This window comes from Urtica dioica, chromosome 7, assembly GCF_054948205.1.
Source record: "Urtica dioica subsp. dioica isolate 48M chromosome 7, U.dioica_male_clone48M_v1_H2, whole genome shotgun sequence".
Classification (NCBI taxonomy): Eukaryota; Viridiplantae; Streptophyta; class Magnoliopsida; order Rosales; family Urticaceae; genus Urtica; species Urtica dioica.
In genome coordinates this window covers 26,970,021-26,995,911 of record NC_142762.1, presented here as the reverse complement: position 1 = coordinate 26,995,911, position 25,891 = coordinate 26,970,021, and the positions used below count along the sequence as shown (strand labels likewise).

General features: G+C 36.7%; 2 protein-coding genes across 3 annotated transcripts; both read right to left on the bottom strand.

Moving 5' to 3' along the window:
• Positions 1-6,318: 6,318 nt before the first annotated feature.
• Positions 6,319-9,365, bottom strand: LOC149390596 (uncharacterized). Its single transcript, XM_089618829.1, has 2 exons — positions 8,363-9,365; positions 6,319-8,284 (listed from the first exon to the last, which is right to left on the bottom strand). Exons 1-2 carry the CDS (start codon positions 8,844-8,846, stop codon positions 7,218-7,220), a joined length of 1,551 nt encoding a protein of 516 aa, XP_089474955.1. The 5' UTR covers positions 8,847-9,365; the 3' UTR covers positions 6,319-7,217.
• An 857-nt stretch (positions 9,366-10,222) lies between these two features.
• ATR1 (P450 reductase 1) lies at positions 10,223-17,357 on the bottom strand. Of its 2 annotated transcripts, none has more exons than XM_089618623.1 (18): positions 16,853-17,357; positions 16,073-16,132; positions 15,887-15,963; positions 15,744-15,801; positions 15,436-15,519; positions 15,327-15,363; positions 14,285-14,354; positions 14,003-14,194; positions 13,803-13,895; positions 13,485-13,710; positions 13,298-13,381; positions 13,054-13,205; positions 12,835-12,931; positions 12,533-12,682; positions 12,229-12,306; positions 12,008-12,130; positions 11,811-11,924; positions 10,223-10,658 (listed from the first exon to the last, which is right to left on the bottom strand). In XM_089618623.1, the coding sequence occupies exons 1-18, from the start codon at positions 17,150-17,152 to the stop codon at positions 10,578-10,580; spliced, it is 2,076 nt and encodes a 691-aa protein (XP_089474749.1). In that variant the 5' UTR covers positions 17,153-17,357; the 3' UTR covers positions 10,223-10,577. The 2 variants fall into 2 exon arrangements, with proteins under 2 accessions (XP_089474749.1, XP_089474750.1); XM_089618624.1 differs by having other exon boundaries at positions 15,895-15,963; positions 16,853-17,055.
• Positions 17,358-25,891: the final 8,534 nt, after the last annotated feature.

Genomic DNA, 25,891 nt, shown 5'->3' with positions numbered 1-25,891 from the left:
TATGAGTTCTCTTTAACACATGATGATAAAAGTGCAAAATAAGCTAACCTACTAAGGAATCGCTGAATAATAAATATGTATAGTTGCAAGATAGGAAAATATCTATTAACGTACATCCCTAATGATAGGGAAATACATAGAATACAATATATATTAAATAGAAGCCATCAACCAGCTCTTGAGGAATGACAGAAGATCTCTATTGAAGAGGTCCAAAAAAATTCTTGACGAGTCATTACATTGCTCGGCCGAACAAATTTTTGTCTTCTTTGTTCTTATCCGTTTGTCTTTTGCTTCTCATTTTCATTTCAAGATAATTATTGATTTGAATCAAGGTATCGACTTCTGTCCGGGATCTTTGTATGACTATGACTAGTTTTGTTTGTTAATGAGAAAGTTCTTTAAAAAAAAAAAACCCGCTCATCGCTTCCTTCTCCAGAGATCCGCTCCAATCTAGTTAAGATATTTTTATTCTTATTTTTCTCCCCCTTCCTCTTCCAATTTCAAAAGAAAAAAATTATAGGGTTTCAAGGAAAAAAAAATTCGGTTGTTGTTTTTCGGATTCCCATCCTTATTAGAGTTTTTGGTGGATTGGGCTCAGAATTTTGGATGATTTTTGTATTGATTGGCGAGACCTCTGAATTTGTTATTGTGTTATGCGTTCTTTTTATTTTAAAGGGTAATTAAGTTAAATATCCTCCCGAAAATAAGAAATTTTTTTAGCTCACCTTTCGTTAATATACTGTAAATAGCCAGTGTCATTTATTTACAGCAGACGAAATGACGCATATGTCCAACAGTTTCCCGTCCAAGAAATATATTCATTTAATTAAAAAAAATCAGATTTCGGCATTAACTACTCGCGCGGATTTCGTGGGATATTCATTTAAACCAAATTAAAACCACCACAAGTAACCGAACGAAACACAATCCAAAAGGAAAAAAAATGCAGAAACCCTAAGCAGCGATTCGACAGTAACCAGAGGATCTATCGAGCGTTTGAAGATCTAAGACAGAAATCAACACCGACGGCGAAATACCAAAAAACAAAACAGGTATGCATGGACTATTTCCTTGCATGCTCAACATTTTCGTTTTTGTTTTAACATTCATACATTCATATTCTCTGTCTTCGTCCTCTTCTCAACGTTCCACGCTGAGAGGCAGATCTGCCACGAAAAACAGCCTCGTCGCCGGGAAAAACTCTGGTGCCTCTCACTTCGTCCTCCTCTCCGCGATCTGCGTCCAAAGGTCCCGATCGAAATCATGGACTCCGCGAAGAACATTTTTTGTTGTTGCTCACATTAATAGTGTGTTCGTGTAAATAGAAAACATATTTACAGTATATTCGTGTAAATACAAAGCATATTTACAATATATTCATTGTAAATACAAAGCATATTTACAGTATATTCACTGTAGATACAAAAGCATATTTATAGTATATTCGTGTAAATAAACTGAAAAAAATTCTGGAAATATTTTGGGCACGAAAATTCTGGAAATTATGAATATATGGAAGACAAAATAATATCAATAAATGAAGAATATATTTACAGATTTTATCCATAATGAATTGCCACGATAATAGATACTAATTACCTAAAGTCAACGCTGAAAACTTCCAAATACATAAAAATAAATGGGCTATTAACTTTCAAAATATGCAGGAAATTTAAAATTTAAAATTTGAAAACTTCCCTATTCGGTTTCATTATTTGATTCGAAATTTGAAAAAAAAAACTGCCTAATTAAAAAAATATGCGAATTAAATAAGGGCAAAAGTGTAAACCTAATTTAATTAATAAGCTGCCACATAAGCAATATGGCTATTTACAGGGAATTAACGAAAGGTTGGCTAAAAAAAATTGCTAGTGTTTAAGATGGCTACGTAGCCAATTATTTGTATTTTAAATTGCGTATAAGTATAATCGATAATAATCAGGGTCCCAAAAATTCAAGTTGAGGGGTCCTAAAGATATGTAAATAATATAAACATCGTATAATAATAAAGGATATTCAAAATGTCTACTAAAAATCATTACATAAAAATAGTGAATCTCTTAACGAGTGTGTAAACTAGTTTTTTAATATATGTTTATCTAAATGACAGTTAGACCAGTAACATAATAGTCCACACTCATTTTAAAAAATAGCAAAAGTTTCATTTTATTAAAAAAAATAGTCCACCGGGTCGAAGTAAATTAAATTAACTAAAACAATTAATTAAATATACTTGAGTCTGTTTAGCAATTTTCTTAATAAAATGAAACGTTTGCTATTTTTTAAAATAAGTGTGGGCTACTAACCCAATTGTCCCATTTAAATTTATAAATTATATATATATATATATATATATATATATATTCAAAATAGTATGCAAAATAATTAATGTAACTACTTATCACCAGTTGGAAAAATTGATTTTTTATAGATGATTTAAACACTTTTATAATATTTGTTATTATATATTTAAATCAAAATTATTGCAAATTTTTTTTACCTATTTTCTCGTAAATAGTACTTAATTATTATTGCTAACACCACACACAGTTAAATTTGTACTATTACATATTTTTTTAATTCTATTATTATTATTATTATTATTCATAAGAACTATATTGGATGTGTTTTTTAAGTCATTACGTGGTTAGGCCGATAAGCAACAAGAACAAGAAGCTAAACCCTATATCAAGCTTATATAATAATAGGGTAGTTATGAAATTTTATAAAACAAATGAGAAAATTACATGGAATTTGATTAGTATATAGGTATTTAAGAAATAATCATATTAAATTTTTTTTTTTTTTTGAAAGTTTCACAGAAGTTAGGGGTGGCCCAGGCCATCCTCAGGCTGAACGTGGGTCTGCCCCTGGTAATAATTGTTAATCAATTTATGGGTTTCTAAATTTTGTTTAGAATTTGCCTATTGTATGACTAGTTTGGAGGCTGATTCCAACTTTTTTTTAAGTCACAAGTAGGACTACCTCAGGAAAGAGAAATGTTTTTTTTTTCTCTTTTTTACCCCCACTTTACCGAATTGTAATGAAAATTTTACCCTTGTCTCAGGTTTGATAGAACATGTTAATTTGAATTACGGCAATCAACTCCTCACTCACTGCCTCTCTAGATATCTTCGCTTCGTCGCTTCGTGACCTTCATCTTCTCACGAAACCGAAAAAAAGCTCACCTTCCTTGCCGACATAAAGGACCTTCGCCGACCCAATCGCGTCTTCTTCTTCTTCACTCTCCTTCACCGACAAAAATGAAGACGAAATCTGGTCACCCAGCCAAAAAACCCACAAACCCTAAAAAGCTTTCGAAACATGATCCTTGCAAACACCCACAAAAATTCATCCGCCTGAGACACATGCAACGCCGCGTCGGAGTCAACGAGGGGTTTATGACGCCAAAGCCGTAGTCGAGAAGAAGGCGGCTCATGTGACGAAAAAATTGACTCCGGCGAAGAAGAAAAGCCCTCAGCGCCTCCAAAGTATTATGCCAAACGCCAGAAGACCGAGAAAACCGAGGACTCTGGTTCGTCTTTCTCCTCTGAGTTTGACGTTGACGCTCATCATGGCCCCGTGCGGAACAGACCCACACCGGGAGGTTAGTTTTTTGTAATTAGGTCTGAATTTTGTTGTGTTTCCCATGGATTTTGATGGAGATTTTCTGGTTTTCATGGATGTGGATTGTCGAATTTCGTGACTATTTTGTAAAAAAATGTGTTGATTGAAAATTATTAGAAATATCCTAAACATTGATGTTTTATCTGGTAGAAATGTGGCTTGATTTTGTGTTAAAAATAGGTCTGTTTTGTGTTGGTTAGATGTTGCTCTAGATTGTGTGTTTATGGTTATTTTCCAGTGATTTCGTGATCATTGTTGTCACGGAATCTAGTTATCGTTTCGTGACTATGTTGTAACCAAATTCAAATATTTATTGACAACGTTGTCACATAATCTAGTTACTGTTTCGTGACTATGATGTAAGAAAATTCAAAATATTTATTGACAACGTTATCACAAAACAATAACTAGATTCCGTGACAACGTTGTCACAAAATTTATCTGTTTTCGTGATGTGTTAATAATTTAGGGACCTTATTTATATGATTTAATTACAAGGTTGGAACCGACATATAGAAGAACAAGATACCAAAGAGGGATATCCTTTCACATTCCACGAAAGAGACGAGCATGAAATCTCCCCAAAGAGCTCTATTCCAAAAATCTTGTTTTGAGAAATTCTTGGACTTGGTTGTACTCACCAATTCCTGATCCCGCTCCAGATTTGGAGCTACGAGTCTATCCCCAAATTCGTGGAACTTCAATTTGCTCGAGTGTTGAATGCCAATGCAACGCCATTGATTAAAAGATGGACTACTGCCGAAGGAAGGGTATTCGAATCCCATCGACAAAGGATTCGCTTTCAGGAGGTAATAATTTATCAATTATATATAGAACTTTTAGTGTTATACTGATTTGTTATTTTTTTTTTTCTAGATCGACTTCAGGCCAATTGGCGGTTAGGTCGAATCAGTGTTGTCTGTGGTTTAAGCCCCCCAATCAGGGAAGAAGAGGAAGGGTCAAGACTACGCCTCCTCATTGTCAAATCACGGGGTAAAGTCAATGAACTGTAACAACATTATGTCAACATAGTCACGGATTATTTTATTTTGTGACTATGTTGTCACTTATCATACCGATTTCATACAATGTAGTCACGAATTAAAGTTATTTCGTGACAACATAGTCACCAGAGTATGTTGTTTCGTGACTACGTTGTCACTTAGTTTTTTCGATTTCGTCACTACTGGCTACTGAGTTGTTTTGTTTCGTGACAATGTCTCCTAAATATAACTCTCTCCATTTTGTGTCTCTTAAATTGCAAGTTCATGGAGTCTGCTCGACTGAAGACGTGCGACGGAGACACGAATTTCTTCGACACGATATTGACAGAAACGAGATGGCTACATGATTCGGTACGTTATTATATAATTTCACTTTCCTTATCAATTTAAAATAACGCTATATGTTTGTAATGTCTCAGCATATTGATGCTATGATTCACATGATTCGGGCTCGCCAACGAGCTCTCGACGGATATCGGCAAGACGTCCGAATCATGGATTGTCGGTGGGTCCAGCACGTGTACGGCCGATTCAGAACGGAAGAAGCGAACATCAAGAAAGCCATCGAGCTGGGAGCAGAGCCCAAACCCGTGGACTGGGACATGAAGGCAACTATTAGCCCGATGACTGGGTATAGGGACACCGATATTTTGCCTTGGGATGGTGCTCGCGAGATCCTGTTCGTCGTGAACTTCCAGAACCTTCATTGGTTCACATTTCGGATCGACATCGAGGCCTGGACCATTACCGTCCTCGACTGCCAAAAGGATCTCATGCAGTCGTCGAACAATCAAAAGGACTTCACTGAGCTGATGGACGTACGTAAAATGTTATGTTATTCACAATTATTACCTTAGAGCAACAATTAATTAAATTATAAGAGTTACTTAACATTGTTAAAATGTTTATTATTCAGACTTGGAGTCGAGCATTTGCTAGGATTGTGGCCATAGGTAGTTTCTTCAAGAACCATCCCCACTCTTACCGGGAGAATGGGTAAGATGAAATTAAGTTCGCTAACCTGACGTGACTCGTCGAGGACAACGTCCCACAATGTGCATACAGGTAAAAGTTTTTTTACTAGTTAATTGAACTTTTTTTTGACAAGTTTTAAACAATTATGTTTTTATTGACAAGTTATTTTAGAAGTTTTTTTTACAAGTTTTTTGACAAGTTTATTGAACTTTTTTTTTACAATTATGTTTTTATTGACAAGTTTTAAACAATTATGTTTTTATTGACAATTTATGTTTTTAAACAATTAGTTAATTGAACTTTTTTTCCAAGTTATGTTTCAACTTTTTTTGACAATTTCTTTTACTTATTCTTTTGTTGTAGCGATGATTGCGGGATGTTCGCACTGAAGTATGTCGAGCACCTAGTACTGAACGAATCATTTGACACTATTCAAAGTGTCAATATGAGAACGTTCATGAAGAAATGGTGCGTGGACTTATTCTACAACCACCGTATCCCGTGATTTTGTATTTTCGGATGTTTATTTTTTATCTTTTTGGTTTTTTATGTAATAGTACCTTATAAACATATTATCGAGATGGTTTGTTGACTATTGATTGAATATGTTTTTTATTGTACCTTATAAACATGTAATTCAATGAAAGAGATTCACAAAAAAAAACATAAAAAATTCACACATTCACAAAGGGTTTAGAACTCGAGACATTTGTGGACGAAAATGAGTCTTAGGACAAAAGCGAGATGAGATCTTCGTCGTTCTCACAGACAAAAGCGAGATGACACTCCATTAAACAAAATAAAAATGTCACTCAAATAAACGTTAAAGTTTTAAACTTGAAAATAAAAATAACACAAAGTCTAAAGTTTTAATCCCTCCAAGTGCATGTTTTTCTGTTATGTCCCCTACCACCACATTTCCCGCATTTTCGCTGGACGACAATCTTTTCGCCTTGAGATGGATATCGATTAATTCTTCTTCTTCCTTGTTTACTTTTCTTCGGTCGACCAGCTTGCTTCTTTTCAACGGGTTCCGAAACTTTCATGTTTTTTTATCTCATCCGGGACATCCCATTGATCTTCATCGCCAACCGGATATATGGCTTCCTTGTACATCTCAATCCATGTCTCCTTCAAATAAAAGTAACTGCATAACGAGTACACGTCCACGTTTCGATGTTGGGCTGCTGCGATAGAATGCTCGCACGAGATATTCAATTGTTGTGGTAGTCCGCAAGTGCATGTCTTCGCCATAAGGTCTACATCGAAATCACCTCTTACGTCTTTGACATGACATTCATATAGACCAAGCCCGTACGCATTGACAAACTGTGCCTTATTATTTAGTTGTGCGAGATCATTTTGCCACGTTGGTGTCAATTTTGTGTTCAACTTGTTCGCTATCTCTTCTCGTTCAAAAAACCAAGTTTGGAGTGTGAATCGAATAAACTCGAGCAACGTCGTAATGGGAAACGTCCTAGCATTCCTTGTTTTTGTTGTTGAAGCTTTCGGCGTTGTTGCTCGTCATTAGGTCGTACATATATAAAACATACTTGATTTATATAATCGACGACATAAAAAATTAAGTACAAAAGAAGTTCTAGACTCTTACCGTTTTCCAGGAAAGAAAGCTCTGGCCCACCGATCGACACCAACTTCTTCGAGATACTTTGCCATCTCGACATCCTTTCGTCTCAACTGTCTAAAATTAGCTTCGAATGCTGTTTTACTGAAGGCGTAAGCCGCATCGTAAAGTTCAAAGCGACAATGGTCTGTCTTGAACTTGTGTTGGACATTCAGTTGTAAATGATGGTAACATGCTCCGTGAGGGATACCAGGAAACACAACCTCGACACCATGTATGATGCTAACGTGGCGATCGGATATGAACGTCAAATTAGGTACGTCTTCACCGATAGCTTCTCGCAATCTTCTCAAAAACCAAATCCAATAAGCATGACACTCGTTATCTACAACTCCGAATGCAAGTGGATATAATTGTGAATTCGCATCCATTGCAATTGCGCAAAACAACTGTTCCCCGTATTTTGTCTTCAGAAATGCACCGTCCAATGCTATGACCGGCCGACATGCTTTGAAGCCTCTACGACACGCCTCAATGGAAAAGAAAACATACTTGAATTTGTCACCATCTTGCACAAAGTCTGTTAACGTCCCATGATTCTTTTGCTTCAACATGTACAGCCAAGACGGTAACTTCTGGTACGATTGTTCCGGCGTACCCTGCACGTACCCAATAGCTTTCTCCCTGGATCTCCAAGCTTTCAAATACGATATGTTCACAACCCATCTTGTCTTCACTTCTTCCCTGACGTTATGCGCCGAATACTCCGCCATAGAGTTAATTGAGTACTTGTCTTTAAATACGTGACCGATGACCCATGGTGTCGCTCCTCGATGGCCCTCTGTTCGAACAACACGCCCACATGAGTGTTTACCCTCGTACGACGTAATCTCCCACATCTCAGACCACTGCACGACACCCTTCAACCTCCACGTGCATCTCTCGTCTTTGCATAGAACATACCATCTCTTTTTTGAAGAAGATTTCACTCTAAATTCGAAATTATGTTTCAACGCGTACAGGTGGATATGTTTCTTCAGTTCATGCTTGTTTTCAAATTGCTGCCCAATATATATTTCTCCTGAGCTACCTGTTAGTTTCAAAGGTCAGTTAAACAATAGGTAGTTTCATATTATACTTGAATATCATTTGAATCCACTTAAATTACCTGTAGAAGAATGACTTGGATAATGACTCGGGTTTTCCTTCACAACATCATCAGCGGTGAACTCGGGTGCTTTCCATGAATAAGGAACGATAGGTGATCCGATCATTGGAGGCTCACGCTGACATTGACCCGATGCTTCACAATGACCCGTTGGTACTGTAAACGTTTCCACAAATTCTTCATATTCTTCGGGATTGGCGAATTCTTCACCTTCGCCACCGACGTTTTCATCACTTTCGCCACCTTCGTTTTCATCACCTTCGCCATCTTCGTATTCATCACTATTGTGTCCATCATATTCGTCACTGTTGTGATTAGAATCTCTATCACGCCTGTATACTTCGTCACCGTTTCCGGCACCCTTGTACTCGTTAAACAAGTCATCGTCACAGCCACCGTCTTTGTTTTCAATTATAGGATCATTTTGTCGATCCTCGATAACAAGAGTATTCCGTCTCTTCTTCGGTTCATTGCGAGACACCATTCCAACTTCCACATCTTTCCCTTTACATAGTCATCGATACGCAATAGGTGCAATGACCTCGATCTGTTTCGGTACCAAACTTACACAGAGTGGAAATCTATTACGATATTTGTGCTTCATAAAATGCGAAACATCACCATTGTCCTTCAATACGGCAGGACCTACTGGAATTGTACCGACTTCGTATGGGACTTCGAGTTTTAAGTCGAACGCGAATATGTCTAACTCGAACTTCTCGTATAAGAAATCTACTAACTCCGTGTACGTTACCTCTTTCGGAATTACGAATGCACGAAATTCTGTATTGGTGAAAACCCATTGGTGTCTTTCCTTCTCCCAAGTGCCGTTAATCATGACAAAAACTGCAAAAAAACAAGTCAAACTATGCAAAATAAGCTTCTATATCGTACATCATCGTACAGAATCGTACAGAATCGTATACCATCGTACACCATCGTACAGCTTCGTACATCATCTTACAGAGAGGCATCGTACGGCATCGTACAGCATCGTACAGCATCGTACAGAACGCAATTTTTATTCTAAATTTCATCGTACAAAAATTTAAATTTCATCGTACATCATCGTATACCATCGTACAAACAAGTTAAACCCAGATTTTTTACTTTGTTTTCAGATCGATTTTTTTTGCTACATTCTATCATATACAATCATAAACTTTGTTAAAATGATTAAGTTAGTAATCTTACCCATGATTCTTTTGAAACCCGCTTAAGTAGAGAAGATTTGAGTAGATTTGAGTGTGATTGAAATGATAAAAATGAAGTGTGAGAGATGTATAGGGTTCAGAGAGGTATTTTTGTCCGATTTTGGGTCAAAAGTCCATATTTAGATATTTTTAAACATTAGGGTCTAATCTTGATATTTAATGGCTTATTAAGTCCACTTAATGAAATTTCTCTAATACGTCTTATTCAACGTTGTTGCGTTGCTGTGTCATACTAATTTATTGCTGTGTCGTATGCATTTTATTTCAGGTTGTGGATTTACTGATTTGGATAACCAAATTAGTTGAAATAAGTATTGACGTTGTTCAGAAACAGACAATAAATTTACATTAAAAGCTCACGTCATAGCAGTCACTCATACTTTTTCAGTATGTAGCGAAATACGTTCAATATTTTGCACACTTGGTTTTCAGGCACCGTTATAAATAGACACTCATTCTATCGCATCTATTTATTTATTGAGATTTCCCCTAATTTAGGTTAGCCTGCTTATACTTACATCATCCTATCGGGTTTAACGAGTTCATGACATCTACATGTCACTTTTATGCAATGTTCTATCAGTCACGCAGTTTGATTCTTCCACCGGAAGTACTTTTGAGACACGCAAACTACAAAGCAACATCGTCGACAAAATATTCTCACTTGTCAACTGATACTTGAGAAACCAAACAATTGAATCAAGTATTGATCATAACTCAAATCAGCAGATTTTAACTCGTGTCTATACTATATTCTGCTATTATTATTATTCATAAATGCCGTTTAAAACTACCTGAATTCTGGATACGTTTCTAAATAAATCCATGTAACTAGCTAGCAATGTGTCTCCTAAAACTCAAATCATGTTCTTCAAAGACAAAATCTACTATATTATAATTTAAGAGGACTGAAGTTTTACCAGTCGAATCCCGAGCTTGATAATGCACATACCCACTTTTTTCTCCGACACTACTGATGAGAACAGGGAGCATAGAAAATCTCACCAAACATCTCTAAGATATCGCCCATCCATCTGAAGTTTCTTCACGAAAGACTCTGCCTTTGATGAGTCCGCGCCGTCCTGAAATCCAAAGAACAATGCTTTAGGGTGAGTACTTCCTTCAAAGAAACATTGATTACAACACAGCTTGTTATCCCATTTCGGTAAAACTACTGATATAACAGTGAGCTATATAACTCGATTCTTATGATCCTCGTTTTGTTTGGACTTCTTCTACTTATCACACCTACTAGGCAATCACAAGGAACGATCCGATAGTGGAATCCCATAGGAATATTTTAAAGGTTAGAGTCGACAGCAACAATTGAATACGGTCACACATAATCCCGACAGAAGTAGCAACTAGTGATTTTATTTTTCTTTCCATGTGGGGATATTTTTGCATACAAACAGTTGGGGCATGCTTGGGACCTAGAAAATCTAAATGAAAAAGAATGAATGTATTGTTTGGATCGAGGAAAAGTCAAGGGAAAAAATAATATGAGGGACAATTCGAATGGAAAATAAACGAGTGGAAATGAGAATCCAAGGTTGTGTTTGGTAGTTAACTCAAAAAGTTTTTGTTTTCTGTTTTCTAATTTTTATAGTTGTACTGAAAAACTGTTTTGTAGTTGTTTTCAAAAAGCTGTTTGGTACAGTTTTCATTTTTGTTTTTGAGAAAGTGAAAAAACTGAAAAAAAGTGTTTGGTATAGTTTTCATTTTTGTTTTTGAAAGAATGAAAAGAGAAGATGAGGAGAAAGAGGAGAGAAGAGAAAGAAATTTTTTTTCAAAAACACCTTTTATTTGTTTTCAGTTTTCTTTACTTTTTTCCAAAACAACTTCAAAAATTTTTGAAAATTTTTTCCAAAAACTTAAACCAAACATGTTTTCAATTTTTGTTTTCAATTTTTTCAACTCAAAAACTCAAAAACAACAAGTTTGTGCGCGTGGAGAATTCTGATACGAAGTATTCCATTCTCTCCCTCTTTCTCTAAATTCCTTGACTTCCAAACAAAGAGAATTTTGTATTTTCCTGGCATTTTTCTCCATATTAGTATCTTCTTACTCCTACTGTTTTCCTTCAAATTTTCATTTTCCACCGTAAAATTCGTGCTGCACATAGCCTTACTTCCATCGGACAGGTGAAACTAGTAATCCTCATTTTTAGTGAATTTGACCAAACTTAGTAGAGAGAGAGAGAGAGAGAGAGAGAGAGAGAGAGAGATTTGCACCTCTTGCTGGACTATGTTATGCAAAGTTCGGTGAACATCTTTAGCCATGCCTTTAGCATCACCACATACATAAAAGTATCCGCCTTGTGAAATTAAGCTCCATACTTGAGAGGCCTGAAAATTAGTTTTATTAGATGCTCTTGAAATGAAGTGTATCAAAAGAGGGGAAAACTGCAATTGCTTATACAGCTACTTACTCTATCCGTCATCTTATGTTGAACATACTCTTTTTCTGCACCTTCCCTTGAGAAAGCAACAATCAACTCTGACAATGCACCTTTCTCGACAAAATCATTTAGCTCATCCTCATAAATGAAGTCCTGCAAATAAACAGACCAGAGTTGGAAATACAGTTCAGCTCGATCATTTTACTTAAAAGATGTCAATAGCTGTTATATATACAGAAAATGGTCATTACCATTTGGCGATTTCTACATCCAAAGAAAAAAATTGCAGGACCAAGTTGAGCACCCTCCTCAACCAGGGCCAATCTCTCCTGCAGAATAATAAATAATTTTTTTCAACACAAAGGACAGAAAATTAAGGCTTACGTTGTTATTTTTATTTATTTACTGTTCCCTGCCTGGCCCCACAGCATCTAGGAACTTGAAACACTAGCAATTGCTAGGTGGGTACCCAGGTGTTGGTGAATTTTTATTTTTCATTTTTAAATCCTCTTCTGTCTGTGTACAAAATAGAAAGTTGGAAGATATCTGCAAAACCTGTAAAAATCCTCTGAAGGGTGCTAAGCCGGTTCCAGGTCCCACCATGATAATTGGGAGTGAGTGATCAGCTGGTAACTTGAAATTTGATTGCCTGATAAAAATAGGAGCCCAGCTACAATCTTGGCTCTTCTCAAGAGTCACTGCGTTCTGAGTTATTCAAATAACAAACTTAGAGTTTAGTTTTAGTACTAGTAGGAAACATGTTATTATTTATGGGCACTACAAATATTGATATAAATATTGTAGTTCAGTGGAAGCAAAAAATGATTAAATCGCAACATTTTGCGTCTTGGTAGTACCTTCATCCAGGTTGAACATATTCCTTTGTGGATTCTGCCAGTGGGAGTAGGACCATATACTAAAGCACAAGTAACGTGCACACGATGAGGGACTAACCTGCACCAGGACATTCCTTGTTTATTCACCCCTCTCCTTAAAATTTATAGTCGGAGTACAGAAATAGGCAACGAATATGATGAGAAAAAATAATTAGAGTACACAGAGAGGCAAAGAATAACCTTGGTGATGATGAAATGGAATAGTAACGAGGCTGTAAGCGAGGGGCTATGGCAGCAAAAAATACACCAAGAGGAGGTTTCGCTGATGGGAATTCAGCCATAACCTCAACCAGGCTTCTCTGACTACCAACAATCCATTTTGAGTACTCGTCCTGAGCAAAACAGAGATGTACACGAAGCATCAAAAGAACAGTTCAAACAGGTGCGAAAGAAAATCATCAAGGTTGCGTCAGTTTTGTTAAACCTTTCCCTCGGGTGACGACAAGAACTTGAGCTTTTCTGCTTCACTTGGATCCGCAGCATAAGCAGCCAACGCAATTAGAGCAGCCTGGTGGGACAAGAAATTTAAAGGTATCATTTAGCAAGAAAATATTAACAGCATTCGAGTGAATCTATGAACTGGAAAACTCAATGACATCTCGATGACATACCTTTCGTGGTGGGTTCAACAGATCAGTGTAACGTGCTAACGCGCAGCGCAGAGTGCATGGACCAGGGAAAGGAGGGGGCACTGAACTTTTATGAGGAGAGCCATCCTCATTTTCAGTGTGCAGAGAAAACAGAAAATCTAAAGGTTGGCCCAACAACTTGCCGGCTTCTTCAACAGTTTCATTGCAATTCTCTGCATAAACACCCACATGATCTCCAGTTTCATATCTGAAGTACACGTTAATTCGATCATAATGTTAGCTGATTTCATATCTTACTATTATTCTCTAACCGAAACCGAATATAAGTTGTGAACTTACGTTATACCGGTTCCAGAAATATCGAGTTCGAGATGTATGCAGGATCTGTCAGATTCGGGTGTGTGAAGCTCTTTTTGAACAGCAACATTGACCCTTCAGTACAAGATTCGACAACTTTAGTAATTTGAAGATTACAGAAGGATACCGAGATCAAAGGAAGTATCAATTTCAGAAACAGGTGGATCCATATATTTGCATACCTGCAAGGGTGATGAATATCAAAAGCATTCCCATTTTCCAAATTCAAGAAACTATCATCTGAAGCAGTAATAGTAGGATCATGAACGACAACTCTATATTCAGGAACTACAGGTGTGTATGGAGTAGATGGTGTATTTGTATCATCTTCGTCTCTAAGCAATAGATCCAACTCAGGCCACAAGAGTTCCCTCCTAGATAATGAAAAAACAAAGCATCCAAAATCATGTGAAGTCTTCCTAGATTTTATAAATAGGCCAAAAAAAAAAAAGATAATAAAGTACCAAGCAGAAAAATCATCTTCAATGCATTGGTCATCGTCACCGAGGCCAGCTGGAACCAGACGCTTCGCACCTGCGAATCAGTTTAAGAAAGTTTTTAAAAAGCTGAGCTCAAACTTGGCGAAAAAGTTGGCTAAGAGACCAGCATATGAGTTGGGCAGTTAAAACATAAAGATGTAATTTGTAAAGGTGATCTTAGTTGGATGTACACCAAATGAAGGAGAAAACAAAGAATATCTGATTTATACTTGACGAGAAAGTTGGCTAAACTTCAAGCATAGAGAAAAGATGCCCTGTGCTACAACACAAAGATTTGACATTCTAAAGGTAATCCGAGTTGGGTGTACACCAAGTCAAGAAAAATAAATTCAGAGCCGAAAATGCTCTGTTGATCACCGAACAGTATTCAGAGCCTCGCCCCTTAAAGACCACAAAGAATGAGAAATATAGAGTTTGATCTATAGAACATCCACATCATAGTTGTATTAAACTTGAAGAAGTCTTTACATAATCAAGGTACTAGCCCAAAATGTCATAAAATGATCTCGGGTGCCGATCTCAAAATTTACAATTTCTATGATTCTTCAATGATCTAAGTCAAGCAATAAAGGTTAACAACACCATATCATATGCTTTCCCTTATTACTGAATAGTCAATATAAAATTCCGTAAATATGTAGGAAAACTTAAACCTCATTCTACTAGCATAATAATAAGCTATCATAGTCCTAACTCTACTAGAACAAGAATAATAGGATAATTAATAAAATAATAAATGCAGCATATTGAAAAGTTTTGAGGCTAATCATTACTACGTATCATGGAAAAAGAGGTTGATGGGAAAGAGAAGACTGTTAATTACAAGATTAACAAGGGTCATCGAATTAGAATATGTACGTAAGCAAGCAGTTAAAAAATCCAATAAGAACAATCCAATAGATTCTCTTTTCCAATAGAGCTCGTCTAAGTGGAGGGAAATATACTAGGAACTTCATAATTCAATAAATATAAAAATAAAATAAAAAAAGTTAAAATATGTAACTACCTTGTTCGCTTAGTTGCTCATCAATCACATTCCCAATCTGTTCCAAGTTGTTTCAATCAGATAAAATTCGGTATAATTACCGTGAGGAAAAGCTTACTGTGAATTTTACCTTATTGAAGTGTTCATATTGCCGGTTACCCAAACCAAAAACGCCATAGCTCAGCTGTTGAAGCCAAACACGTTTTTCATTTCCCTAAACCAGGAATCAAATCAACAAGTTATATCCCCATCAACAAGAGAACAAGTAAGTTTCTCCATTTATGTATCCTTATTGAATCATACAACATTTTGGAGAAGGAAAACTCGAGTATATTCGGAAGAACCCTCGAGAGACATCAAACCCCAAACCAGTTCACACATGAGAAAAGCATTGACCGAACGGGCATATCACAAGTAAGCTTGAAACAAGCTACTAACCTCAGTAAACCACTTATAGAATCTTGCCGCATTATCAGTTGGTTCTCCGTCCCCATAACTATAGTGCAAACACAAATGTATCATAATTAAATAACAGATTCAAAAGACCAAAAAAGTTAGGTGACAGGAAAATCGTGTCTTACGTGGCTACCATGAAAAATACCAGTGTCTCTTTCTTAATTTTTTCTTCATATTGATCATCATCTGCTGCGTAGTCATCCTAATTGAAATCGTTAAAAGATTGTGAGGTATGGAGTAGTGTTTTCAACAAAATATTCATCATATTATTACAACTCTGCAATATATATATATATATAAAATCCAATTACCAGATCAACAACTTTGACTGCTGCTTTCTCGTATTTTGCCTTAATTTCTTCAGCTAAAGCCTAAAAACAAAAACAAGAACCAAACAAACAAAACCATGACATTCAGAGGTAATAACAGTAACAGTAGCTGTTAGGTTTCAACATCGATTCCAAAAAACATTCGATATCTTGATGATCACACAAGCTAACCAATATTTACCACAATCTCACTACCGGTGAATCAAGGCTATCTCATTCATAATGTTCTTTCTTTGTTTAGTGTGAGGTGACATTCTCTGGTAGCTTTATGACCTATTACCAATACTTTTCCTATCGCTTGTTTCCTTTGAAGTGTAACTTAAAAGTTCACCCTTTTCAGTTTCTCTCAAGTGCTAAAACATCAAATAAGCAAGCATAATTATTATTCTTTTGTTTACTTTTCCGTTTACAAGTTCAACAGTAAAATAGCTGAAAATACGATGCCACTTCTTCTGATTAAAACAAGCCCATTCTTCAGAAAAAAGTTTTCAAACTTTTAAACCCACAATATTACCAAGCTGACATAGATTAACCTATAAATCGTAATCAAATTAGAAAACGGAAATTCAATACCATGTCACTTCCTATGATCAACACAAGTCGATTCTTCAGCGAAAAGTTCTCAAATTCTTAAGCACAAATTATCACCAAGACATATAGATCAACGAATAAATCGTAATAGAATTAGAAAACAGAAAATTCAATACAATCAATCTTTTGTGATAAAAAAATTTAAAAAGTTTCTTAACAATGTCAGTTCACCTTGGCAAATCCCTCGGCTGTACCGGTCTGAGTACCATAAAACACAGTGACCTTGGTCTTTCCAGCGCCAAGCTCGGCCTCGTCATCCTCTTCCTCCTTCTGCGACAACGACTTCGGAATCACCACCGGCTTCGGCTCTCGGCTCCGATCCGAGGATCTCCACCAGAACAAAAACAGGACTCCCAGAAACAGCGCGAGCGAGGTCGTCGCGATCACGATTGCCGAGTCCGTCACCGAATCGCCGAGCGAAACACCGAGCATCGATTCCAAAGAACGTACGAGCTCCGAACTCGAATTCATTGCGAAGATTCTCGAGAGCTTCGACAGTTTGGCCGGAGAAACTTCAGAGCTCAGACCTCGCCGGTTACCAAGGTTTATAGTTTAGGGATTTTGGCTCCCCGAGGCATACAAGGAGGGAGAGAGAAAGAGAGCTGTTTGATTTGCTAGAAAGGCGATAGAAAAACAGAGACAAAGAAGAGAGAGAAGAGGTTGACCATAATTTATTTTATTTTCTTTTTCCAGTACCTATACTTTTGTTTTTTTTTTTTTTTTTTTTTTTCTGTGCAAGTCAAAAAGTGTGTAATTATTTGAGGAAAACTTTCATGCGGTTGAATGCTCTTCCATCGTGAAAAGGTTGTAAAAAGGAAATTAAAAAAAAAAAAAAACAAAAAAAAAAAGAGAAGGCAAGTCATTCAACATGCCATACTGGGCAAACGGACAGAGGGTAACGGTACCCGTGACTATCGTACGCGTGGCCTTCTAACGTTGGCTATCATTAAGCCGTAAAAGCGGTAGCGGACACATGGCTGCCGTGTGTCAATTGAGACAATAAATTGGACACAGTGCAGATGGTAGCCGTTTGTTACCGTTGGTAGTCGAACGTATTTTTCTTTTATTTTATTTTATTTTTACATTTAATTTGAGTCGTCCAAATTGTAACCGTTTTAATAATTAATGGCTGACAAAATATAGCTTTTTTATCGTTTGAACTCGAAAATAACAAATATTTTTACATTTTCGTCCTCCAACAGTATAAATACAACTCATTTCAATCCAATTTCACAACATTCTCCATCAATTCTCTGTACAATTACCTCTACAATTCTCTACAACCAAAATTTTCTATATAATTTGTATACTTAAGTTATTTTATATAGTTTATAATATATATAGTTTTGATTTAAAAAAAAAAAGAGAAAATGGCGGCAAAAAGGCCAAATGTTTTCGGTTTATTACACTTAAATACTCAATCTTTAAAATTGGTGGGCAAAGTACCCAAACTCACCATGTTGTTATACCGTTGGTACATCACAGTAATACACTGCAACGAAGTTATTCACGGAGTTAAGAAGATATTAAGTCATTGCATATTCGTATCTCTATTTCCTCTACCTCTGAACCCAATAACCAAGATCGGCGATGAAGAGAAGGCTCAACACAGCGGTGCTCTCATTCACGTTATCACAATCAGAATCGGATCAAGAATCCGAAGTGATCAGCGATGAAGATCATGTAAACCTAAAGGGGAGCAAGAAGAGAGTCAATGATCGCAACAAGCGGTCAACGACGAAGAAGGTTGCGGAAGAAGAAGACGAGGCGAGGACGTTCAAGGAGGGCCCGGAGCCGCCGCCGGACATGCCTGCGAGGATGAGGGGTAAAATCGGCATCAAGAACAAATCGGTGAGGCTGATATTGCAGAAGATGATCAAGAAGAGCGATCGACAAGGATTAGAACCGTCTGTTGATGCCGATCAATAGATGAACGAGTCCGAGTTTCTGAGCAATGGCGAGAGGAACGACGTTTCAAGAAAGGAGGGGAACCGAATTCCGGGACTGAGAGAGCTTGCTCCATTTCCTCCGAATTTGGGTTTCTAGGGATTTTGGTTTCTCTTCAAATTTGGGGCTTTCTTTGTTCTGAATACGAAAATGCAGTGACTTAATATCCTCTTAACTCCGTGAATAACTCCGTTGCAGTGTATTACTGTGATGTACCAACGGTGTAACAACGTGGTGAGTTTGGGTACTTTGCCCACCGATTTTAAAGATTGGGTATTTAAGTGTAATAAACCGAAAATATTGGGCTTTTTTGCCGCCATTTCCTCTAAAAAAATTATATACTTAAGTATTTATTACGATTTATATTATATAGTTTTGATTTTCCAAGAATTATATATTTACGTATTTATTACGATTTATATTATATAGTTTTGATTTTAAAAAATGTCTGGTGAGTCATCATCTCACCGAGGCTCTCGTCGAGGTTCTCGTTGAAGTTCTAGTCACACGCTCGAACCATCACCATCAAGACATGAAGAAGACGCTCAAAATCAACAAGTTGAGCAACCAAATACCTCCTCTCTAGCCATCCAATATCCACAAAATTGGTTGAATCTTTCTCAATATCCCAATTTTGAGGACACTGAAATCCCTCCCGTCCCACCTCCAACATATTCATATCAAGCACCAACCTTCAACTTCACTCAAGAAGAGATTACCCAATTAAACTAATTTTCCCCGATCATCCCTTATGTTCCACAACAACCACAATATTGTACACAACAACAACAACAACCACCACCACCACCACAACATCCCTATATCTCACAACAACAACCCCAATCTCCCGTTTACGAAGACACTTATATGGCATATCAAGAAGGATTTCGTAGATTTCAACGAGAGTCACATCCTCCACCGGAAGAAAATCTACAAGTCAATCCCAAAGAAAATCCACAAGACAATCCCTAACCTACACAACAAAGGAAAAAAATCTCATACCGAAATGTGGAAATATTTCACCGAGATCAACGATGACGAAGGGGGAAAGGGTCAATGCAACAAATGTGGGAAGATCATCAACACTGACAATAGGGGTCAAGGGACTTCTGAATTGTACCACCACTACAGTATGTGCATTCAGGCTGGATCTTCTTCATCTCAGGTAAGTACACACGAAACCTTGGAATCTAGAAAAGAACTTGTTAAATATATAGTTTCTACCGACCAAGCATTTTCATATGTAGAAAGTGTAGGATTTGATAGATTTGTGCATTATTTAGTTCCTGAAATTCAGATGATTTCTAGAGGTAGTCTACGTAGAGATATTATTAAATTTTTCCAACAAGACAAAGAAACACTTAGTGCCTGCTTCGTGTCTGCTTAGTTTAATGCAGCCCTGGCATCTGATATTTGGTCAAAAAAATGTAAAAATGGACTACATGAGTGTTGTACTTCATAACATCGATGATTCTTGGAACCTAAACCAGCATATAATAGCCTTTAAGAGAATATAAGGTAGTCACACTAGTGATGCAATCTTAGAAATCCTTCTAGAAGTTGTAGAAGAGTGGAACCCATGTGAGAGAATAATTTCCATAACCCTTGAGAACGTCACAAACAACAACGCCATGGTTAGAGCTTTAAGACTTAGGACACCTAATCAAAAGTCCATTTTACAACAAAGATGTGTCACAAATATAATCAACCTTATACTAAAATCCGGGTTTGTACATTTCGAGGAATGTATTACAAAGATTAGAGAAGCCATAGCTTGGTTAAATAGTTCAAACCACAGAGTAGATGAACTAGATAGATGTGTTTTTTTTATTTAACAGCCTTAACAAGAGGAACTTCCACACAGATAACAATACAAGGTGGAACTCGACATTTTTTTTATGTTGAAATCCACCTTGGCCAATAGATATGTAGAAGCTCTTAGTGAATACGTGAATAGGTTCGGGTGCCATAACATAACCGAAGAAGACATCCCAGTGGCTAAGTGTTTTTTTTTCAATTTTTACACATTTTTTTATGATGAAACATGTACATTGTCCGCCGTTTACACACCCACATTATTTAGCACTTCATAGTGTTACAAGAATTGTTGAACATCTTTACCTTAACGGAAATTTCACAACTTTTCAACCATGTGTACAATCTATGAGATCAAAAAATCTAAAAAAATTGGGGTACATCAAAGATTCCTCACTGATATGGTTTTGCATGCATTTTAGACCTCCGAATAAAATTCTTAGGTTATCTTACTTTTTACAGTATTTGAAACGTATTAATGGACAAGATTACGTGGCACATGATCATACTAGGGTTGTAAAAGAGTTTTACTCCTACGATGTTAGGTCCTAAAGTTCATCGAGAAGTGCTTGGAGAGAGGGGTTATTTATCCATATTAACAAGAAGTCGATCATGCATTTAAGGTGACCTTCAATCCGGTCAATCCTCTCGTTTCGTGGGTCGCACACATGATTAAAGGAGGCACTCGCCTCAAGGGAGTCTCGCCACGGCTTTGTTAGGGTTGACCAGAGGCCCTCGCCTTAGGAGCGGGAAAAAATATCTCCTAGGTTTTCCATGAATGGGCTCGAGCGACGGACATGACGGTCCCGAAGAACCTAGGCTTCTCCTCTCGAAGCATTGTGGGGGTTTTCTATCTCCAAACTCCTTGGGGTTTTGAGAGAAATCCCAAGTTGTGTGAGTTTGTGGGAACAAGTAGTTTTCTCGTGACTCAACTCCTTCTTGCGCTAAAATGTTAACACGTTGTTTTGGGCTAGCATTTAGGAGCATATGTTGATTGACTTAGGACCAGATCTCTAGTCACCCGATATGTAAGTCTTCGGTGTATGTTGGCTAACTATTTAATCACCCGATACTCTTTTGATTTCACCTAACTTTAACTCGAGAGAAAGGTTTTCTATGTAGTCAATGCCTTCCTTGTATGGTAAACTCACTTGTTCTGCAACGCCTTCTTCTCCTCTAGTAAGTTGGCTAACTCCCATGTATGATAAAAAAAACAACAACTCCATCTTATCTATCATTTTAAATCTCACTTGATCGACTCACCAAATTGCATCACTTCTTTGTTTCATATTGGGTCCCCCTTTGTTAGTGAATGGGTTGTAATTGACAGATAAAGAGAATATGTGAACTAGTTTGATGATTTTGATTGATCACTCAAGATGGGCATCGGTAATGGCATAAAACGGAAGTGCCATTGAATCATTTTTTTAATCTAATGGAAGTGCCAATTTATGTGTCTTCGGAAATAGCAGACAAATTTTTGACACCTAGCAGAAGTGGCAGTGTAGTAGACCGGAAGAGGACAATCATTGTTTATTGTTAGTCAATGTGAACGTTATTTGGCTTAAGGCATGGATTTTCGTCATCCAATCTCAACCTTCATATTATTTATGTTACAAAATCAAAAGCTGGAAAAAAAGCCGTTTTTTTTTACCGGTTTAGCTTAAAAAAAGAAGAAAAAAAATTACATTGCCATCCCTTTGAATCAAACTCTATAAATACTCAACCATTCTAATTCATTTTTCAGAACATCAACAAGCACTATACTCCATTCTCTCATAACCTCATTCTATAAAAACATTCTCTATATAGTTTATATTATATAGTTATTCTTTAAACATTATAAAAAAATTAATATATATTTTTATTAGTATTATAATGTTAAATTTATAAAATTATAGTTATAATTAAATTTTTGAGCATGTCTAGCGAGACATCAACTCACCGAGGTTCACGTCGAAATTCTAGTCGCACTCTCACACCATCACAGTCACAAGAAGAAGAGGAACAACATCAAGAAGTTCAACAGCCGAATCTACCCTCTCTACCACAATCATTCACATAAAATTGTTAAATCTTTCTCAATTACGAATATACCGAATATCAACCCGTCCCAAATTCAACATTTTCATATCAACCTCTAAGTATCTCTTCAAAATTATCCCAATTTACCCCGGTCTCTCCGTGTTCCACAACAACAACAATATTTTACACAACAACGTTCACCACCTCATCCTCTATATCAACATCTTTATAGCTCACAACAACATACATACAAAAACGTTTCATGGTATATCAAGAACAATTTCTTAGATTTCAACACGATTCACCTCATCCACCACCTCCACACGAGTCATATAATCCACCACCTCCATCACAAGATCCACAAAATCCATAAGACCAAGAAAACCCAACAAAATCCCAACCTCCACCAAAGGAAAAAATAAAATCACGTTCCGAAATATGAAAATTTTTCACGGAGATCAACGATGGCGATACCAAAAGAGGTCAATGCAACAAATGTGGGAAGATCATCAACACCGACAATAGTATTCAATGGACTTCCTCGTTACGCCACCACTACAAGATGTGTGTGACGGCCAGATCTTCTTCATCTCAAGTAAGTACACACGATCCCGAAGAATTTAAAAAATAACTTGTTAAATCTCACATGTAGAAAGTAAATGATTTGGTAGATTTGCGCATTATTTAGTTCATGGCATTCAAATAATTTCTAGAGGTACTCTACGTAGGTAAATTCTTAAAAAATTTCATATAGACAAAGAGACTTTTAAAGCCTACTTCATGTATGCTAAGTTTAATGTTGGTTTGACATCTGATAATTGGTCGGGGAACGCAAAAATGGACTGCATGAGTATTATAGTTCATAACATAGATGAGTCTTGGAGCTTAAACAAGCGGATCATAGCCTTTAAGAGAGTAAATGGTACAGTCACACCGCATATGTCATCTTTGGAATCCTTCTAGAAGTTATAGAAGAGTAGAACATACGTGAAAGAATCATTCCATAACCCTTCACAACGCGACAAACAACAACAGAATGATTAGAGCTTTACGACTTAGGATACTTAGTCAAGAATCCCTTTTACACCAAAGATGTGCTCACATAACATTAACCTTATAGTGAAAGCCGGGTTTGTACATTTTGAAGAATGTATTACTAAGATTAGAGAAGCCATAGCTTGGATAAATAATTTCAACCCAAGAGTAGACGAATTAAAGATACGTTTTTTTTTTTATTTAACGGCCTTGACGATAGGACCTTTCACATCAATAATAGAACTAGGTGGAACTCAACATTTTTAATCTAGAATACCTTTTTGGCCGAAAGTTGTATCCAAGTTATTAAAGAATATGTGAACAGGTTCGAAGGCCATAACATAACTGAAATAGACACCGAAGTGGCTAAAACTTTTTTTAGTTTTCTTCATATTTTTTACGATGAAACATGTGCATTGTCGACCGTTTACACACCCACATCTTATTTAGCAATCCATAGTGTTACCAAAATTGTCGAGTATCAATGATTGCAACAACTTTGAAATATTTTAATCGTCTGTAGTATGTATGAGAACAAAGTTTGCAAAGTACTGTGGTATAGGAAAAATTCCATTTTTATATGGTTTTGCATGCATTTTAGACCCCCGAATGAAATTTGAAGGTTATCATACATTTTTACAATATTTAAAACAGTCTATTGGCGAAGATTACATTGCACACGGTCATCAAAGGGTCGTAGAAGAGTTTTACTCATTTTTCAGGCATCACCAAGGACAATTTCCAACTCCTCCCAAGCCGAGTCCACCCCAAAACGCTTCACAAGCAAAGGAATGTATCATGAAATGTGTTGTTTTGCACGAGGCGAGAGTTTATCTCCAAGATCATCACCACATCCCAACACCTCTCGAGAGTTATCTGAATACAATGAGATCATGCCATACAACTCTCAACAATTTTCCTCCATGAATCAATCCGACCTCAACTTGCTGGCATGGTGACGAAAACATATATTCAATATTGTCCAAGATGGCCCGAGATGTACATTTGATCCCGGTTTCAACGGTTTCATTTGAATCCGCATTTAGTAGCTCGGGTCGCATCATTGACTATCGACAGAAATAATTAACATAAAATATGTAATTATTACAATTAGCTTCCATAACTCAACAATTTAGACCACTTAAGAAAATAATGATGGTTCAATTTTTTTTGTGAATTCCACTTGCACGATGTGTGGATACCTAATGTCAACTGACTCCACTAAAGAGTTGACACTGAAAATCTCTCGGTCCAAATGAATTTATTTTCTACTCAAGAATTCAACCAAATTATGATGAGCGGATCCACTGAATATTATCTATGTTTACCCTTCATGAATATCATCAGCTAGTCGGGATTTACAAAATTACCATTTTACCCTTCTAGCTGTTATTTCCTCAACTCCTTTGTCGCTTGTGAATAAGTTATAAACAATGTATTGACGAGGAGCTAACAAGTCACATTGTTTCATCCAAAAGAGTCAGGACTCAATTTGGACACTGCTCAGTTCATTTATTCACATTCCAAGGAACAAAGCATGAGGTGATATACATTGCATTTCAGCAATCTTGTACAGGAATTCCATATCTATGAGAACTTCACAAAGTTACTCATGACATTCTCACAACTTAGTACTTCACCAATAGGCCTTGTTCGGAATCACATAGTGAGTCCGAACTCTGACTTTCTCAAATGAGAATACTAAGGTGTGAAATGACATGTCTCATTTCAGGATTAAGGTAAGCATGATGCAATTCATACGTAGTGACTTCGAGACATAAGAGGTTAAATGGTTTGTTCTTATCTTGTCTCTAGAAGTGCACTGGTCAATTCAGTACCTTCGGAAGATACCTAGAAGAACTATAGAGTCTCCAACTCTCAATGCCTTATAACCAGACATCATAGATTCTTCTAACAATCATACTGAGGTCAATAGTCCTTTGACCCTTAGATTGCGAATATATCGTTTTAAGCAAACTACGAAGAGTTTGTTCATGCAAATCTACATTTATCTCTTCGTAAGTTGTTTAGTTTGTTTATGGACTAAAGACTAATGTTTTATCATAAAGCTTCAAACAGACACGGAAGAATGAATGAACGTTTCAACTTTTTATAAATGAATAAGAAATAACAAGCAAGAGTCTTCATGAGATTTTGTTACATCAAATGTACAATATAAAGATTACAACTCTTCTTGTGGGCACCATTGACAACATTAAACCCGTAGGGTGTAAGTGGATATACAAGAAGAAAAGGGGTCCGGATGGGAACGTCGAGATGTTCAAAGCACGACTTGTGGCTAAGGGTTATACCCAACAAGAAGGGATTGACTATGAAGAAACCTTCTCGCCAGTCGCGATGCTTAAATCCATCCGCATACTTCTATCC